General features: G+C 38.1%; 1 protein-coding gene across 5 annotated transcripts in view; it reads left to right on the top strand.

Annotated features, from left to right (window-relative positions):
* Window positions 1-19942, top strand: part of LOC149567281 (lipid phosphate phosphatase 2-like) — a 104085-nt gene that overhangs the window by 17479 nt on the left and 66664 nt on the right. For 2 of the 5 annotated variants that reach the window (XM_089820442.1, XM_089820444.1), the window contains exons 2-5: window positions 6931-7159; window positions 7389-7476; window positions 7583-7692; window positions 7862-7955. In XM_089820442.1, coding sequence (XP_089676568.1) covers window positions 6931-7159; window positions 7389-7476; window positions 7583-7692; window positions 7862-7955 — 521 coding nt within the window. Of the gene's footprint in view, window positions 1-6930; window positions 7160-7351; window positions 7477-7582; window positions 7693-7861; window positions 7956-19942 lie in introns of all 5 variants that reach the window. The other 3 variants (XM_089820443.1, XM_089820447.1, XM_089820446.1) reach the window with 3 other exon arrangements.

Below are 19942 nucleotides of genomic sequence, written 5' to 3'. Positions count from 1 at the left end.
GCCTGGGAATGAGTAGGAAAATGAGATTTAATGATCCTCTGTAGTTTGCAGAATTCAAACTAAAATAGACAAGTCTTTTTACAATCCATGCATTTCAAGAAGGTTACTAATCTGGTTCATTATCACTTTGTAAAAGCAGAAAAGGAGAACTTTGGAAGGAAAAAATTTGTGCTTGAATTAGTGGAACAGCTAAAGTTTAGCCACTCCCAACTGGCAAAGACAAGGAACATTTAGATCAAACTACTACAACACATTTCCAACTGTTTGAAATGATTATTTTGAATCCTTTATAAAGAAAGAGGGTTGAAAGAGAGGAACAATCTCCTTGCTGTTATCTTCCCTAATAATTTAGTTACCTTCGGTTAGTTTGTAAAACTGAAATTCTAATTACATGGATTATTGTTTGCTTCTGAGCAAGGAAAAGTGCAAGCAAGTCTTAAACTACAAATTTAAAATCACTTTCGTCAGGAATCAGATGCAGAAAATCCATGGAAAGAGGCATTTTTATTCTGAGAAGCTTAGCTTTTCCCCTGCGACGTCCTGACTCTACAATAGTAGCAACCGTTGCAACTCAGTATCGAATAGTGGCTTTTCCTTCATGTGGCAGCTTTTCCATAATTACCACACATTGTGCGCTATTGAAGAAATATTGCTCACTATTTTTAGAGTTTTTGTACTAGTGTTTCCGCCTTTTTTTGGGTTCTGCTTTGCAATTTTTGGGCTGATTTTCTTATTAAAATGTGATTTAATTGAGAAAAACTGTGGACCTGATTTTCCTGAGTATTGTGATTTTTTCAGGGTAAAAGTGCCATGGCTGTCCAATTCACAATCAATCAAGTATAATCACATTTTTTTTTGTGCTTTTGTGCTTCTATGTTTTTGAAAGATTGATACTAGTTAATGCGAAACAGTACAGAGGTATTTTAAGACGCAGGCAAATCTGGAAGTTAAAACAATCACATAAGAAGCATCTTGCAATGATTTTACCACATGTGAATGGAATCTCAGGTGGGATTGACCAGACTACTATGGGGCAAACAGGGTAGAAAGAGAAGGTAATTGAGAGGATCCAAGAGCAGGCTGAAACTAGAGAGAGCATTAGGTCATTTCTGCATCAAGGAGAAATAGACAAAACAAATAAAGTGGACAGCACTGAAAAGAAACTAGATAGCAAAGTCTTATACAACCCAACTTCTACCTCGCCTATGTATTCGTCAAAACTCTACGTAGAGGAGCTCATGTACGTAGAAAAGAGGCTTGAGGTCATAAAAGCAAGGAATTGGGAGCAAGAGAACAAAGTGTATGCAGCGATAGAGTACATAAGCAAAATAGAAAGGGAAAATGAAATTCTAAAGGAACAAATCTCAAGTATGCAGGTGAAAATGGAGATAGGACAGCAAGAACTAGAAACAATAAAATGAGAGATGGAGCAATGGAGAGCAGTTGGAAGTGAGGGGTCTGAATTAATGAAAGAATAAGACATAACACAAATAAAAGAAATTCAATCAGCCTTGGCTGATATAGAATTTGAAGAGTCTCAACTAAGGGCATAGATAGAAGAAGCCAAATCTTGGTCTGAAAATGTTAATGGATCAGCAAACAAACAAAAGGGAATGATTGAGCAACGAGTCAAAATACAAATAAAAGAACAAGACAAGCATAGCAAAGTGGCAAATATTATTATTAAAGGAGTGAAAGATTTCGGAGAAAAAGAGAGAACCGACACTCTGACAAGGGACTTTCTTAGAGATCAATTGAAGTGGATGGGGGGTATTCAACAAGCATATAGGATAGGTAAGTGAATAGATGGAGGGAGAGACAGACATGTACAAGTTACTTTGAAAGATGTAGAGGATAAGAATATGATCCTTAGAAGGTAACTTGAGGCACACATTTCTATCTAGATGACGATCTAACTTTTTCCCAGCAAGAAGAACAAAGGAAGGAGTGGGAAAAGGTAAAAACATAAAGAAATGAGGGGAAATGGTCTTGGCTGAAGAATGGGAAAGACCAAATTAGTGAGCGTTTCACGAAAGAAATAGGAATTTGGGGCTTGATAGGATTGCTTAGATGTTGCGATTTGGAATTGCAGAGGTTATCCATGGAGAAGAGGTCCTGGGGTGGGACCCATAGTAGAGGGAAGTGATGTTACCATTTTGGTAGAAACACATGAACATGCTGGCTGCAAGGTACCAAATTTTGAAGGCTACAAGAAATTTTCAGTTTGGAATAAAGGGAATGAGACGGGTAAAGGGCATGGTGGGGTTATGGTGCTTATACATGAGAAGTGATATGACATTGTAAAATTTGAAAAGGAAGACCCAAGTAAACAATATATTTGCTTGCAAATGAGAGTGAATGAGATAACCTTCAGGGTGGCTGCATGCTACTTTGCTCCGCAAAACTCTTAGTTCTATAAGATGCAAAATTTAGATAAAGAAGATCTGTATGCATTGTTGAAAAATGATATTTAGTATTCAACAACATTGGTGAAATAATGTTGATAGGGGACTTCAATGACAGGACAATTAATAATCAGTCCCTGCAGCTGATTGATAGTGAAAAAAGGAGAAGATAAATCTCTATGGTTGGAAGAGGGCAGTGATCAATCATGGAAAAGAGCCTCAAAAGATGGTAATGAAGGTGTCTCGTTTTTTGGAACAAAATTATTGGGGTTGTGTAGTTTGTGTGGTTTGGTTATTTGCAACGGGATGAGAGGTTGGTCGAATTTGGTGGCTATCACATGCAAAACATACAACAAGAAGAGTATGGTTGACTATGTAATTTGTTCACAAATCCTTACAGCCAGAGTTCTCTAGTTTGAAATTGGTGATTGCCCTGTAGAGATGAAATCTGATCACATGCCTCTATTTGTTAAGTTGGACTTCACTTCAAGTAGCCCACACAATAAACAAGATTTCCACATGTAAAAGAAAGCAGCTAACAATGGTAGAATCCTCTTAAATCAGGAGAACATGAACATCTTCAATGGCTTGACCAGCAATTTTAGGAAATGAATAACCTCTTGGTGGGTGACAGGGTTAATGAGGCATGTGAGTATTTTAATAGTAGTTTGCTGATTTCTATAATCCACAAGGCTTTAAATGCATGTAAAAGATCATGTAGGAGAAAAAAGGCACACAAAATTGATTCAAGCAAAAAAAGAACAGCATGTTTAGGCTAGAAGGAAAGAGGTAATTTTCCTTGGAAAACATGATCCCAAAAAGTTTTGGAAAGGGCTACATCAAGAGGGAAAGAAAATTGGGAACACTATTCGGGATGCTCAATAGCTTGAGTATGCAAAGTTACTCTATGAATGTCCACATGCGAAGAACACTCCTCCCATAGTGAATACATGGCATGAACTCTTCACTGTTGAGGATATCAAGATAGGGATGAAGAAGTTGGCAAGTGGTAAATCTGGTGATAGTGAGGGGCTGCAAGCTGAATTTTTAAAATGAGGAGTGGAGATCCTTGTGCCTCAAATAAAATAAATCTTCAATCGTGTCATTTACGATGGTTTTCCAACTAAGTGGACAACTAGTGTGGCTATTCCCCTCTTTAAGAGTAGTGACATCAATAGTCCATCTAACTACCATACTATTATGGTAACTCCCTTTTTAGCAAACTTTTTGGGAGCATGATAGAACACATAATCAATAGTTAGGAACAAAGTGAAGGGAAAATGGCGGACAGGTTTCAGACCTAGGCATTCCACCATTGACCATTGCATCACTCTTCGACATTTAATAGAGAAAATATGGGGCAATTAGGCAAAAGAAGATTATTGTTGTTTTGTTGACTTTAAGAAAGCTTTCAATACAGTGCCTAGAGACAAACTATGGAACATAATGAAAGAATTAGGTATCCCTGATGGATATAGAGCGACAATGCATAGATTATATGACAATGATAGAGCTGAAATTATAACTAATGAAGGAATGTCTAAATGCTTTGGAATTGACATTAGTGTTAAGTAGGGATGTCCTTTATCCCCAACCTTGTTTGGGTTATACACTGATAAATTAGAAACTTGTTTAAACAAAATAGATAGGGTATGTGGTGAAGCTTATTTTGTATGTTGATGATCTTATTTTAATACTAAAAATTGCTCAAGGGTTAAAAGATCATTGAGAGGCCTTAGAGTACTTTTGCCAGGAGGTTGGGATGCAGGTGAACATTACCAAAACCAAAATCATGATTTTGTCTTTAAGGAGAAATGGAAAAAAGCATATTACATTCCTTTTTGAAGACAACACATTGAAAATTGTGAAAGAATACAAGAATCTTGGGATTGGCTTTCATTATAAACTTAGTTGGGAGACATGTAGAGAAAAAATGATACAAGGGGAACATAGAGCCTTGTATTTACTCCAAAATAGATGTAGAATGACTGAACTTTGAGATTGGAAAACCAGAAAGAGTCTTTTTGGTATGTTGGACACCAATGGTTCTCTATGGTTGCGAGGTTTGGGTTGCCAGCATGTCAAACTATGGTTGGAGACAACTAGAGAGAATTCATAAGCACCTAATCAGGAGCAATCTCAAAGTTAAGACCTTTGTGTCTTATGATATTATTTTAGTTGAAGCTGGGACTTTTCTGTTGGAAGCATAAATGATAACTTGGTTACTTAGTTACATAAAGAATGTTGGAAACATGCATGTCCAATGCTGGCTGAAAATCAAGAAGGAAGAGGATCTTAAACGTAGAAAGAAAACATGGATTAAGCAAAATAAAAAGTGATTGAATAAATGAAACATTAAGCTACATGAGTGTCCTAATACAACGTGGACATGAAAAAGTTTGTCATAGAGAAGTTTTAGGGTGTCATGTGGACTAACAACATTCCTCTATAAAAGGCTTACTGCATTCAAGAGTTTAACCCAACAAGGGAGCATGGGTAAAAAGCGTATTTAGGGGCTGCTATTAAAAAGAAAGCTCGGTCATTAATGACACAATTGAGGATGGGATCACATCTTCTCATGTACGAGATATGTAGATGGAAGAGACCCAAAGAAGCTTGGGAGGAGGGAACTTACATGTTTTGTAGGATGGGTGCAATTGAAACCGAATGACACTTTCTCACACAATGCACAACTTATGACGATATTCAAGTTCAATATGAAAATCATCTTGAAAGTTGTAGATAGTAGTTTTCCACAATCCATTAGAATTCTTAGCTGTGTTTTCTGGGTAGATTGTGTTACAATTTTTGCATCAACGTTTCGGATCACACTCTGTGATCCATCATCAGGATGAGAGAGCTGAAGGAAAAAAGTGATCCATCATCACACTTTTTTCCTTCAGCTCTCTCATCCTGATGATGGATCACAGAGTGTGATCCGAAACGTTGATGCAAAAATTGTAACACAATCTACCCAGAAAACACAGCTAAGAAATCTTGAAAGTTGACAACATGCACAACTTATTTGAAGAGGATAAGGTCAACCAAATTGTTGGTTTGCTAGTTAAGAGTCATAAAAGAAGATTAGAGTTGGAAATGAATATGGAAAGTGTTTAAGGCTGCGTACTTTTCTTTCAGTTCCTTAGATAGTTTGGTCTGGTGGACATCATTAAAATTATTCATTCATTCAATCATCATGTTCTTTAAACATTTAGGTATTTAATGGGGAAACTAGTACTTTTATTTTTGGTCGGTAATCCCTTTTGATTGGAGCTTTAAACTAGTGGGGTCACATTTGGGGGACCCCATCCCTGTAGTGATTACATTGTAAGCACTTAGGTATGTACACCTTGCTAGATTTTGATTTGTGCAATAGCTTCAAACATCACTTCCTTATATCTCCCAACAACATAACTATGAGTCACTTTATGTCCCGTGTCTTGTTGTTCACGTGAAGAAACCAACACCTAACCTTATATCTCCCAACTAGCGTGTCACCTTATATCTCCTGTTTATGTGCACACCTTATCCCTCCATCGAGCACAGATCCTTATGACTCCCTTACTGTTGTCGACGCACCTTATCACTCCATTATAGGCAGCTACTCCTTATCCCTCCATATATTCTCCCTTATATCTCTGCGCAACCACACCTTATCTCTACTTAGTTTATGTTCGACTCCCCTTATCTCTCCACTAGGTGAGAAAGTCCAGCACGTGTTCTACTTTCATGAACCGCTACATTCTCTTGTGTGGCAATAATACTTGTATCTGCTAGGGTTGGGTCGGCTATCCTCTGTCAACAGTCAGCGTAAATATACGTGGGTTTTTCAGCCATTGAATGGACCACCTGCAGGGTTTCAAACATACAACCAGCCCATTAATGGGGCTTGCAACTACTGTTGGACAGTGGGGACATCCCTGACGGAGCTGATTATTAGAAGATATACATTGGGCAGTAAATTTATAGCTTAGAAAGAATTCAATATCCAAATTTTGTTAATGTGCCTTTTCTGTCTGCTTCCAACTCTGTTGAGGTTCGATTTTTGGTGGACACAACTTCCCTAATCAATAATGTGCATGTTGACCATGAATAGAAAAATCTAATAGTTGATTCATTTTTAAGCTATTTAAAACAAATCATTATTTTTTTTTTGTGCCTATGAAGTTTGAGAATAACTTAGCATTGTGAATTCTCTCAAATTTTCATGCTACTTAGCCTTAAGAGAAGAATTGGAAGTTTGAAATTTTCAAAATTTCCCATCGAATTTAGTGAATCTGTGTAGCCCTTTCAATAGGAATAGTATATTGTATCTTGATTTCTTTATCGGCATGCCCATGTGTGAATATTGGAAAGATGTCCAAATGTTGTTATTCAAATACATGGAGATAATTGTGGCACTGACTATGGGAAAGGCTATTATATCTAATCACCTGAAAAATTTAATCTTTTTTTGCATTCTTTGATTGAGTGGTGGCTTTTGTTATTTGCTCTTATTTTCTAACATGACAACAATCTTTATTAGATTTTTCAGAATGAGAGGAGGGCAGAGCTGTGTGTTGTGCACACCAAGGTCACTTGCTGTCCACTTGATTAAGTTCCATAAGCATGAATGGGTCGTGATTCTTATTCTTCTGGCAAGTATTGGCATACTTAACCTCATAGATCCATTTGACCGCTTTGTGGGTAAAAGTATGTTGGATGACCTTATGTATCCTCTCAAAGAAAACACAGTCCCATTTTGGGCCATTCCGGTAAGTGTTCGAATTGTTTACCTGCATATCCTGTCTCATGCTATAATTTATATTAATAGATTTTCATAAGAAATATTTTACTGCATTTACTGACACATTGTTTCTTCAGGAAACTGAATCAATTTTTATTTTTAGTGTTATTTTAAGCTGACAAATAAAGAATCCACTTACATCTTCCCTATATATCTGCAGTTCCATGTCTGACAAGACGGGTGTTAACTGTTACCAGATAATTGCAGTAGTTGTACCATCTATTGTTATTTGCATCTACTATTTTTGTCAGAGAAATATTGTTGAGTTACATCATGCTATTCTAGGTAACATTCTCATTTTCCTTGCATTCTTTATACAAATGATTTTCTTTTTTGGCTCATTTAAGACTACTACTGATATATTTAGATTCTTGATCTGAATCTATGACAGGTCTTTTGTTCTCAGTACTTATAACTGCTGTTGTAACTGATGCTGTGAAAGATGCTGTTGGCCGACCCCGCCCTGACTTTTTTTGGCGGTGTTTTCCAGATGGCATACCAGTTGAGAACTACTAATTGACCTCTAGTACTAAACTTTAGTCTTAGCTTGTTTTCTCTCACTGATTAATGATCATTTTGGTGGCAAGATCTGTTTATTTATTGATAACTTATTATTATTGTATTGTTGATGGTTCAAATCTGCTTTCTAATTGGCATGAGGTTGTTGCAGAATTTTGATAACATTACTGGGAGGGTTGAATGTCATGGAAATAAAAATGTCATAAGGGAAGGGCATAAAAGCTTTCCTAGTGGGCATACTTCATGTAAGTGCAGCATCCTTTACTTTTTGGTAAAAATTATGCTTTAATTTGCTATCCATAAAATTTGTTTTGAGAAATTCATTACGAGCAGCAAGTGGGACCAAGTCCTTCCACTATTACCAGGGGAGGTTTCTCTTTATTTAAAACGTGTGGAAAATATACAATGCATGGAATATACAAGAAGATGTGCATTCATACATAAATCAGCTATTAGATCAATCAGTCAGTAACATGTGATATTAATAAAATAACACTATTTAGGGAAATAATGACTGATTTTCTCCTTGATTGCTACATTGCACAATTTTGAACACTCATTTGGAATAATGCACAAGAAAAAAGTGGACATAGGACTGTTTTATAACCTATTATACAATATAGCCTTGTAGAAATATGTATGCCCTGCCAAGGAACCTTCAAAACTAAGGGTAAAACATGTACAAAAATATATATTTTTGAAATCAGTATCGTTATATGTGCATAGCATGAGGTTACATTGCAACCATTATAAGCAAAATGTGACTGATCATGCTCAAGAGGAAGTCTTGACACACTCCCAAGGGTTCCACGACACTGAACTCACCCATCCAAAATGGAATAGGCATGTTCCTTGAGTTGCCCCACAAGAGCCAGGACAACGTACAACAAGCTACAAGGAAATCAAGCTGGTCAATGACTCGCGGCTACCAATAGAGGAGACTAAATCAATCCTTAGAAACTATCTATCCACAAGGTTAATTTTAAAAACCAACTGAAAAATTCTTATTATGGTTAAGCATACAAGTTCATTAACCCACTACAATGATGCAAGAACAATAAGCAACTTAGAGTAAAAGCTCACACAAACTACTTGGTCTTTCAAAATCAAGCTCAAAAACTCAATAGGGCAGGGCCACTGCTGGATAGCTAGAGAAGTCAATCCATAGATAAATTCTGCACATTGCATCTTATTTCAATCTAGAGATGTGAAGGCACTACTTTGCAGATGGAGATGTTGAACAACTCTAACACTCGTCCATGGACACAGGTGCCGGTCGAAAAATAACTTCTTGTCTAAGATCAATTAGTCTCAGACCGGTGATGCAGAGGCACCAATCAGCATAAGCGTTGGAGTGCAGCTGCAGGTGTGGATCTGGAAGCTTCATCTTGAAACTTAGAAAATTAAGCTAAAACCTATACAGACAACAATGTACGGCTAAGAAAAACCTAGCTTCCTATCGAGGAGTAAATGCACAAGATAAAGGCCAAATCACTTGCAAACCATCAATTTAAACATTATTATATACCTAATCTCAATATTACAACGAGAAATGATAGAGGAGTACACAGGGACTTGATGTTTATGTCACTAAATCTGGTCCACCACCTCTACGCTGGTCCCCAATAGTGGCTTCTCATGCCATCCGACCATGTGACACCCTTAGATCCACCCCAGTATGCTTGTGGAGGTAGTCATAGGACTTAATAAGGAAGCAAGCATTCAAAAGGTATAGGCATAATACATATACTCACACAAGTCTATGCATACAAATGTAAAAATATCATGGGCTCACACTTACGCCAAATGATGCATATAAACTACAAATGAATCATAAGTTTACTTAAGAACATGAAAATTGAACATGAAGATGCATAAAACCACAATGCAAATAATCAAGTAAGGACATGACATAACCCAAGCAATCTCACATACAAACAGATTCCGAGTCACATATACACAAGGTCAGTACTCAAACCTATACAATGATTGATGCAAAGCATCAACAGTGGGAGTGCCATCATAGGCACATGGTTAGCCATGTGACTTTGAGCAACATTTCTCTCATCAAGGAAGCTCTACTAAGCCATTGATCATGTCTGTGGATAGCCAAGCTAAAATTTAATCATTAACCAACGTCCTAAGACAACTATATACTATATCATCGATCAACATTTGGAAGATGGCTAGATATACAGTATGCTTTCAATCTACATCCTCAAATGGCTAGGCTAAAACTATACCTTCACTCTATGTCCTCAAGATGGCTAAATATGATGCCTTCAATCATTCTCCTTAGATCCCCAAGTAGTCTCTTATGTCTTGTTATTATGTGTTTCTCTATTCATTTATTTAATTATCACTTTTTATTTAAACTCAACTAGGGGTTACCCTAGTGACGTCTTTGTGTCATGGCCCACCATGGAGAGCCATTCCACCTAACTACTCAAACACTAATACCTAGTTCATCTTGTTCCTACAATGAGGCACAATGCGAAACAATGGCAATAAGCACAAAGCAATAGAAAGACTCAAAGGTTATAATTTCCATCATAATACATAGAACACTTGATTGGTCTCAAACCAACTACGGGTTTCTCAAAGATCTCTCCATAAAATGCATATCAAGAAACCAATGAAGTGATCCCATAACAAAGGCATCAATAAAACCAACATTCCACAAACAGAGATCATCAAACTTCAAAATGTTCCAAAATACTATATCAACAATGTCTCAAAAGTAACTAGCAAAAACACACACTTAATTGGCACCATGGCCAAGAGTATGGATCCCTAAATAATCCCAAAGTGTACTTCACAATGTATAACAATAAACCTACTCACAAAGACATAAAATCACCAATAAAAAGGCTTACAAGCAATGAGGAACAATTGTGCATAAGCATGCTCAATTGCTCATAAAACTGAGAGTTTGGAGAGCAATAATTCATATCTGAAAGCTTCATCAATTCAAATCATCACTCAGATCAATTAACATCATAGAAAATATTAATTCCCAATCCTCATATGCTGCTAAACATGGCTAAAAATTAGTTTTGGAGGCCATTCCTTTGGACCCTAAAACACCCAAACTTCTGTAAAGTTTTCAAACCAGAATAGCAAAAGCAGATAACAGGTATTTTAAACAAACATAAAAACAAATAGACACATAGATTTATCCTGGGAAAACTCTCCTACTCGAGGGGAAAACCCAGCGACACCCAAAAAATAGATTCTTTATTGAATTCTCAAGACGGAATACTGTTTGATCAAGTATCTCATGTATACTCAAAACAAACAATGATAAACACACTGAAATAATCAGGCTCAGATCATGCACCAACAAATCTGAAACACATGTATGAATCGTACTGTAGAAAAATCACTGCACAGGAAAACTTATTCTATGCACACTTGCAGAGAAGAATACAACACACTGAGTATTACCAAAAACTATCACAACCAGCATACATGAAAGATCCCTGATGGATCTCTGCTGCAAATCTGCTGTAGATTTATTTTATTTTTGTTTTTTCCTGTTTATTAATGTTTTCTTGTAGAACTAGACGGAAATGCAGAAGAGTTTGTTTGTTTTTGTGTTTTTGATGATTATTCCACATAGAAATGAGAAGTAACAAATGGCAAGAAAAGAGTCTGAAAATAAATAACACTATGCAGTAAAGTCAGAGTTGATACAAATCGTACCAGGCAGATCTCTGAATTAAAGAGCCAAATAAAAGATCCAATACATTTCCTCTAACAATGATGCCACAACTGGCTGATGAAAACGGGCTGATAAGATGCAAGATTTTGCTGCTGAGTAACTGATTTTTCTATGTATCCAAGTGCTGCAAATGACAGAGTACGGCTGCAAGTACGGCTGCAAGAAATGGCAGTGTACGACTGCTAGAATTCACCTCCCATACGCCAAAGAATATGCCCAACAAAACAAACTGTAGGCCCAAGCTGAAGTGGTGTCTACCTTCCTCCTGAATACTGTTGAAACTACTGACAAACCAATACCCAATGCTGTTGAGGGTTACGTCCCAGCCAGCAATTACCCTGGGGTTTGCGTCCCAGAATGCAAATCGCTCAAGCAGAGCAAATCTGAAAAGAAGTGTTTGAAAAATATGCATAATCATGAGAAATGGCGCCCATCTCCTTATAACCCCTTGCAAAGCAATTCGAACCCTAAAGTGACCCCCAATTGGCGTTGGCTATAAAAAATGAATTAAATCTTATTTTAAAGTGACCTTGTCAATAGAAAATGACCTTTTCCACCATAGTAATAAATCCGTTCACCGAATTGCCTTGAGACCAAAGAGGAAGATTTAGAGAATTTCAAGACCTTTCCAACGAGCTATCATAACATGGGATACGCATCCAGATGAGGCCAAAATTCCCTTATTACTCCAAAATGGTTATTAACTTAGCCTTATTTAAATATTAAACGCTAACTTAGGAAATATTAAAAATATAACCCAAATAGCCACAAACTGCCCAACTGACATCACAAACCATAAAATCATCCTGTCACCTGTCTGTGACTGAAGTCGGAAATCAAGGATCCACTAGCAGTCTCATCCCTAAAATCTAGGGATGCTCCTAAAATTTAGGAAACAAGCCCTATCCCTCTGAAACTGAACCCAAAGGGTCATCTCATGGAAACCCAGCCCTGGGCATGATCATACCTCCTAAAAAGTAGGAATGAACCCCATAAATGTAGGAACTGCCTCCTAAAAACAAGGAATGTCACCCAACTGATCAATACCCACCAGAAAACCCAGTCCCCAACACTGAATAACCATACTGGGTCTCTATCCAACCCTGTCAGCCTACAAGACCCCATAATAAGCTGACTCACATGTCTCTGTTAGACTGAGCTAGAGTGGGGACATGACAATACATGATTGTATAAATTTCCTAGACTTTGCACAACGTAAAATGAAAATTGTCGCCACACGAAAACTGAAAAGGCAACTCTCGTGCATTCAAGATGAGTTGCCAAAGTAGTCATTTTCTATTCTACTTCAAAACGAATATTTTCATGATGCTCGAACTAGTTTATTTTAATGAATCACCACATCAGATTAACTAAACACGTGATCGTGTGAACTCAATCACTCACGAGCCTTAATGCTGGCATGTAAATACAGACAAATGTAACCGTTGAACACGTCATGACAACAACAGTTACGTATTTTACATGAACATGTGATTCTTTATAATAGGCGGGAACCATATGCTGGAGAGAGAGAGGGCACGATAGCATCTAAGTATCATGCCTCTGAAATAGAACATAAGATGGAGAAGAAGAAAAAAGGTCCAACATTTGAATGGTAGAACTGTTCAACAACAGATAACAATATTTGAACAAACAACTATCGCAGTATAAGAGCACAACCAACATAGGTAATTGATTTATCTTGAAGTGTATAAAACATTAACACTCTGTCTTAGCAAATGAGAAATCATTTGCAGGTATCATGATGTGGAGTCTTTCATCTTGACCAACACAATGGCTACACCCATATGTGTCAACAAAAAAGCTTTACAACGAATTTTGGAAATGTGAGATCGTCATCTCAACATGCCATTAGCCATGGCTACTCCTAGAGGGTGAATAGCACAAGAGCTAAGTTATGGAGTCTCTCACATGACATCCACCATGGCTACTCCTAGAGGGTGGAACAAAGGCTTTCACCTCAAACTTCTCTTGCAGAGAAGAACTTATTAACAAGGGATTGCACCGTGAACTTCTCCCTCATAGAGAAGAACTTATTAACAAGGGATTACACCTCAAACTTCTCCCTCACAGAGAAGAAATGAACAAGGGATTGCACCTCAAACTTCTCCCCCACAAAGAAGAACTCATTAACAAGAGATTGCACTTTGAACTTCTTCCTCATAGAGAAGAACTCAATAACATGTATAAGAATCAGTGACTCTAGAGTCTCTCTCAATAGAGACTTCCTCTCAACAGAGACTCCCTCTCAACAGGACAACATTTTCACCGCTTTGATTTTCACTATAGAAGAGCTGATCCCAAGTTTGACTAAACATGGAGGTTTTGCAATCATAGTGCTCCTTTGCAAAGGAATTGACACTCTCCCTTTGTCACACAAGCTCCCTTTGAATATCATTTCTTCCTCTTCCAAGAAAAGAACCATAATGACAAATTCTATAGTTTCCTCTTAAATGATATTATGTGTCACCAATTCAGTCCATGGAAACAATCAGTGCCCCCATGTACATTTCTACAGCCTAAATGACTTTGCATGGAATCTCTCATCATCTCGTTCCTTCTTGATCCGTCTTGGATGTATATTTAAAGAGATTAGTAGAAGTTCATGGAATCGAATTATTCTAAAGAGAAATATACAGATCAATGCTAATTGCATACACTGTTCCTAGTGTTATAATATGAATTAATATTAACCACATAAAATTCATGTTCAATATTCAAATGCTTATCTCTTTATTGCCTAACTTTCCTCACAATCCATCGATAGATCTTGTGCCATCACAAAATTATTGTGCAGGCAGAGAGTGAAAAATTCGAACACTAACACATTTATTGTCCTCATAGACATGAATGCCAAACCTTAAGGCATAGGCAAAAATGACAGCATCCTCCCATTGATGTCAAATGGAATCTTTGGATAAGGTCGCAAAAGGAGCCTCAATAGCGAACAACATATTCGACACCCACTAGTCATCACGATTCTTCTAGTTTCCAGTTCTCCTATTTTGGTTTTGGGTCGGTTTCTTAGACCCACTCTAATACCATGTTGAGTTTCTAACCAAAATAGCAAAACCAAAGAGCAAATATCTAAACAAAAGATAAGAACAAATAGACACATAGATCTACCTTGGGAAAACCCTCCTACTCGAGGGAAAAACCTTACCACACCCAAAAAAATATTCTTTATTGAATGCTCAAAATTGAGTACAATACTCTCAAGGATCTAGTAGATACTCAAAAAAAAAATGATAAACTCACTGAAATAATCCTGCTCAGATTGTGCACCAAAGGAATATAAAACACATGTTTGAATCTCACTGTAGAAAGATCACTGAAGAAAAACTCATTCAATGCACACTTGTAGAGAACAATACAACACTCTGAGTATTACCAAAAAAAAATCATCACTAGCACACAAAATCATATATATTTCCCAGACTCTGCACGACATAAAATGAAAACCATCACCACACCAAAACTGAATAGGCTCCTCCTGTCTATTCAAGATAAGTCATCAATAGTAACAATTGTCGTTTTCACACACATTTTTGGATCAAATTTCACACACATCTTTGGAGCCTACCGTGAGAATTTTTTTCCCACCTGGCTCCCTATGCCTGGCTTCGGCTTCGGCTCTAGCCTCTGGCTTCGTACTGGCCTCTGCACATGGATTCAACTTTGGCTTCAGCTTCAATGCATGGCTTCGGCTTCGGCTCCTGCGTGGGTCCTGCTCCGAATCTCTGATCAGAGATGGTTTGCTGACGCTGGTTGTTGGTTGGTCGGGTTCATTCGCTGTGCTTCGTGCCTCTTTTTGCTGGCTGTTGGTAGCTATCTTTGGTTGCAGGGTCTAGGTGTGGGAATGTTTCCTACCTCTGTTGCTGGTTCCGGGTCGACTTCTTCTATGCCTTCTAGGGGTAGATCTACCTCTTATGCCGATGTGGTTGCATTGAGGCGGGTCTTCATGGTGCTCGTGCTAGTCTATTTGGGCCTTCTCGTCCTCGTGAAGTTTCTCCTGTATGTGTTTCAAACCCTATAAGGGTTCTCTTGGACTTTGAAATAGTTGATAATATTTTAGGTACGACAGATGAGCTTTCTTCTTTTGCTGCTATCTTTAGATTTTAGGGTTTTTGGCCCTCTCTTTCTAATCTTCATGCTTGGATTTATAAGCATTGGGAGCCCATTTTAGATAGTGAGGTCCATATCTTTCCGGTGGCTAAAGGTTTATTCATAGTTAAGTTCAATTTTGTTAAAGATAGGAAGACTATTTTGTGCAATCACAGTTTCTCATAGGAGGACAGATTTCCTCTTATGGCCAAACCGTGGCATATGGATTTTGATTCGCTTACGGAATCATTTAACAAGGTTCCTATCTGGGTCCGGTTACCGAATCTCCCGATGCATCTTTGGCTAGATTCAGTTTTTGAAGCTATTGGGGTTGCCATTGGTGATTTTCTATATGTGGACCCAGACACTTCGGATCTCCTTCATTCTACATATGCTAGATTTCTTGTAGAGATGGATATTTCTAAGGGCCTTCCTGATATGGTCTGTTTGGATTCTTCGAGGGGCTCTTGGACCCAATCTTTGGATTATGAAGGTATCTCTTTTTGCTGTAGAAAATGTCATAAGACTGGTCACATTGCTGCTCACTGTTTTGCTGTGAAGACTAAATCCAAGCGACCACCTTCCTGGTGGTCAGGGGCCTCTTCTAAACACTATATGTTGGCTAAGTCTAGTGATGCGCCTCTAGATTTAGAGGTTGTATCTGCGGATGTATCTTCAGCTGATGTTCCTTCGGTGCCATTGTTTCAGGAGGTTCCTGTTCCTTCTCCTGCCGCAATTCTGGACGTTCCTCCTGGTCCTGTTGCGGGCTTGGACCCTTTTCCCTCTCCTGCCCCTAACCTTGTTCTTCCTTTTGTCTCTGTGGGGGGCCAGTGAGCTTTGGTGCCTACTCCTGACCTCTTGTGGATGGATCCACTTTTGGCTCCTTCTGTTGTGGTTGATGGTCTTTCTTCTGGTGTTTCCAAGGAAGATCCTTCTAGGGTACCTTTGCGGGGTGCCACTGTTCCATCTTTGGTCTCTGCTGTCACATCCTCTTCCTTGGCTTCTAGATGGTTGTGATGGTGTAGATTTACTTTGGTAGAAGGCTGCTAGTTTGGTGGAGGATGGATGGACTACAGTAAAAGGAAAAAGGTAGTCATCCACTCCCTCTTTTGATATGGCACTGAAGTTTCACAAGAAGGGTTCAAAAGGGAAAGCCTAACTCTCCTGGCTTTTGGCCAGCTGTCCCCTGGCTCTTTTGGCCTTTTGTTATTGGCAGTGTGTTTCTTTATGGAGTTTAGGAGCCCGGTAAAACCTGTTTTTGTGGCTGTTGTTGTCTTGTTTAATATGTTGCCACTTTGGTCACCTTTTGTTTGGTGACTTGTTTCACCATTGTTGACTCTTATAGGGTTTCTAGCTCCCTTCAAAACTTGTTTGTGTGGCTGATTAGTACTGTGTTATCTGCGATGCCACTCTGGTCACTATGTTTTGTTTGGTGACCCGTTCTTCCTTACATCTGTGGTTTTGTTTAGTTGAGCTTCATTGAAAATTCTTGAATTGTAAAGGGTTTCAGGGTCCCTTCAAATCCTGTTTATCTTATCAAAAACAATTGTTGTTTTCTATTCCACTCCAAAAATGAATAGTTGCACAATGCTCAAACTAGTCCGTTTTAATGAATCGCCGTATCAAATTATTACGATAATAGATAATTGTCTATTATTAGTTAATGGTAATCTATTGTAAATATTTAGTTAGCTTTAGTTAGCTATAGCTTGTTTTAGCTTTCTTTCAGCTAGAATAGAATGTTTCTATTCTTTACAATCGTTTCCTAAGGAAACATCGTTCCATGCTTTTGTATATAATGACCTCTTGGTCTCTGTCAATAACAAGCAAGTATTTTACCAATTACTTTGTAATATGGTATTAGAGCATGGTTAAATTTTTCGGAAAATAATAATTTCTTAATTGAAATTTAAAGATCATTATTTTTGAAATAATTTTTTCCTCACAAACTCGTTTCACAATTCCGTTTTTTTTTGGGCTGAGGTTTTTTGGAAGAACACAGACTATAAATCGTGAGCTAGGGTTTGAGGATCTAGAGATTGCGATTTACACCATGCAATCTCTTTGCAAATCACATTTTCTATAAGCGTTCTAAACCACATGTTTGGAAAGGGTGATTTCTCCTTTGCTAGCGTTCAAAAACCACGACATTTACGAACACAAAGAGTCGTGTTTTTATGGTGTTTTTCTGTAGATGACTTTCGGGACCTTAGATTTGCATTTTCTGCCATTTGTGGAGATAAATCTCCACATCTTTAGCTCTATTTAGTGCTGTTTCAGGCTCTAGTCGAGCCCTGAAACAAAATAAGCAAGTTCTGTCCCAATCTACTATTTTTTTTGCTCATTTGACCTCTTGGCTGCCAACTTGGTTTTTTGCTCAAAACCCTAGTTCTTTGAGTTCGAAATTTTTTCTGATCACAAATTCTTGGTGGGTTTTTTGAGAGCTCAATTGGGTTGTCGTCCGTTTTTTCTAAGTGTCTCGATTTTTGAGTTAGTGGATCTAGAAAACGACAACATTTTCTTTTTGGATTTTTCGAGCTCTCTTCTAGGTCACTCCAATTCTTCTAGGTCTTCAATTTTTTTCCTCGAAGAATGTGCCTTCATAGATTTTCATGGTTTTCAATAAAAAATGTGCCATGGCATCTCTAAAAAATATTCTGCTTGAGCACAACTCCAAATTCAGTGGTTGAAATTATGGCACTTGGAAGTAGTAGATCATCGTAAATTTTGAATATCGGAACACCAATCAACTTGTTCTTGGTGTTACGAAGCGTCTAACTACTCTTGGTCCTGATCAGGATACATGGGATTTGAATAATCGAGAGACGTTGATGCTTCTCAAATTATTTGTGGCTGATGATTAGCTTTCTCAGAGTCCATCCGACAAGACAGCTATTGAGATCTGGACACATCTCAAAGGTCTTCATGAGACTTCTGACAAAAGAAGAGCTTTCTTTTTGAAGAACACTGTTTTCTATTGTCATGGATGAGCAAACCTCGCTCTAGGCACACCTGAACAGGATTCAGGAAATCCGTGATTAGTTGCTTGCTATTGGTCGCGAGATGGAGGAAGAAGACATTGTGGTTATCACTCTCTGGAGTTTACCAAATTTCTATGAGCATTTTATCGAGACTCTCAACATCACGCCTTCTGGTGTTGATCTAAAGTTCATTGATCTTTGGACACTTCTGCTTCAGCAAGATCAGTGGAAACAACAGTTTAGTAGCAGTTTCAACTCCAGCTCCACAGAGCAAGCCTTTGTTGCCAAATCCTTTTAGAAGGATAAAGGCAAGTTTCAGCAGTCGTCTTGGTAGAAGTCTTCTGCTCCAACATCAGATGGTTCCCGAAAGAAGAACATTCAATGCAACTATTGCCATAAGTTTGGACACATGAATGTTGAATGTCAGAAATGCTTAGCTGCACAATCTAAGCAATTAGGTTCGCAACTCAAAGTGAATAGTGCAAAGCACACTGAGCAGATGGAATCTGCCTTTTACGCCTTCATGGCTAAAAGAATTGCAAATCATGTGAAGTTGCTTGCTTGGTACATTGATTCAGGCGCCTCTCGTCACTTCACCCACCGTAGATACTAGTTCATTGACTACCAACCTTACATAGATTCTGTTATTTTTAGTGGCGGAGAAGAGTACGTTGCTGTCGGCAAAGGCAACATTCACATTCAATCTGCTGGGAGGAATCTCATTTTCCTCGATGTATACTATGTTCAAGAGATGGAACTAAATCTGCTCTCAGTCAGTCAGTTACTGCGACATTCTCTACACTTGGATGTCACCTTCAGTTCACATCAGTGCACCATCAGTGGTTGGGCGACTCAGTCTACTATTGCAGTGGGTCTTGAGGATCATGGTCTTTTCTGACTTACCGGTTCTTGTGATTCTCGAGATTTAGCTATGGCTGTTCAACGCTCTTTTGTTAGCACAGTTGATATTATCTCTTATAGCTTGCTTGGGAAGAGCTTGTCCTTGGATTGCCAAAGATTTAGACTTAGCAGCTTGGAGTTTGTGATGCATGCCAGGCTGGGAAGCAACATCGTGCACCTTTCACAAGTGGCAATTCATGGCGAGCTTCTCAGGTACTTCAACTTGTTCATGCTGATATCTGCGGCCCTATGGCCACTTCTTCTGTTCTTGGGTCTAGGTATTTTTTTTTGTTTGTTGACAATTTCAATAGAAAAATGTGGGTGTATTTCCTTAAAGAGAAATCAGATGTATTTCTTGTATTTCAAGAGTTTAAACCTTTAGTTGAAAAAGAGTCTGGGAAATCTGTTATTACTCTTAGATTAGACAATGGGGGGTAATTTTGTTCTAGTGTTTTCTCTAGCTTCTTGGATACTCATGGCATCAAACGCCAATTAACCACAC

This window comes from Cupressus sempervirens, chromosome 3 (assembly GCF_028749045.1).
Source record: "Cupressus sempervirens isolate cs-2001-9-10 chromosome 3, ASM2874904v1, whole genome shotgun sequence".
Taxonomy (NCBI): Eukaryota; Viridiplantae; Streptophyta; class Pinopsida; order Cupressales; family Cupressaceae; genus Cupressus; species Cupressus sempervirens.
This window is presented reverse-complemented; position numbering and strand designations above follow the sequence as displayed.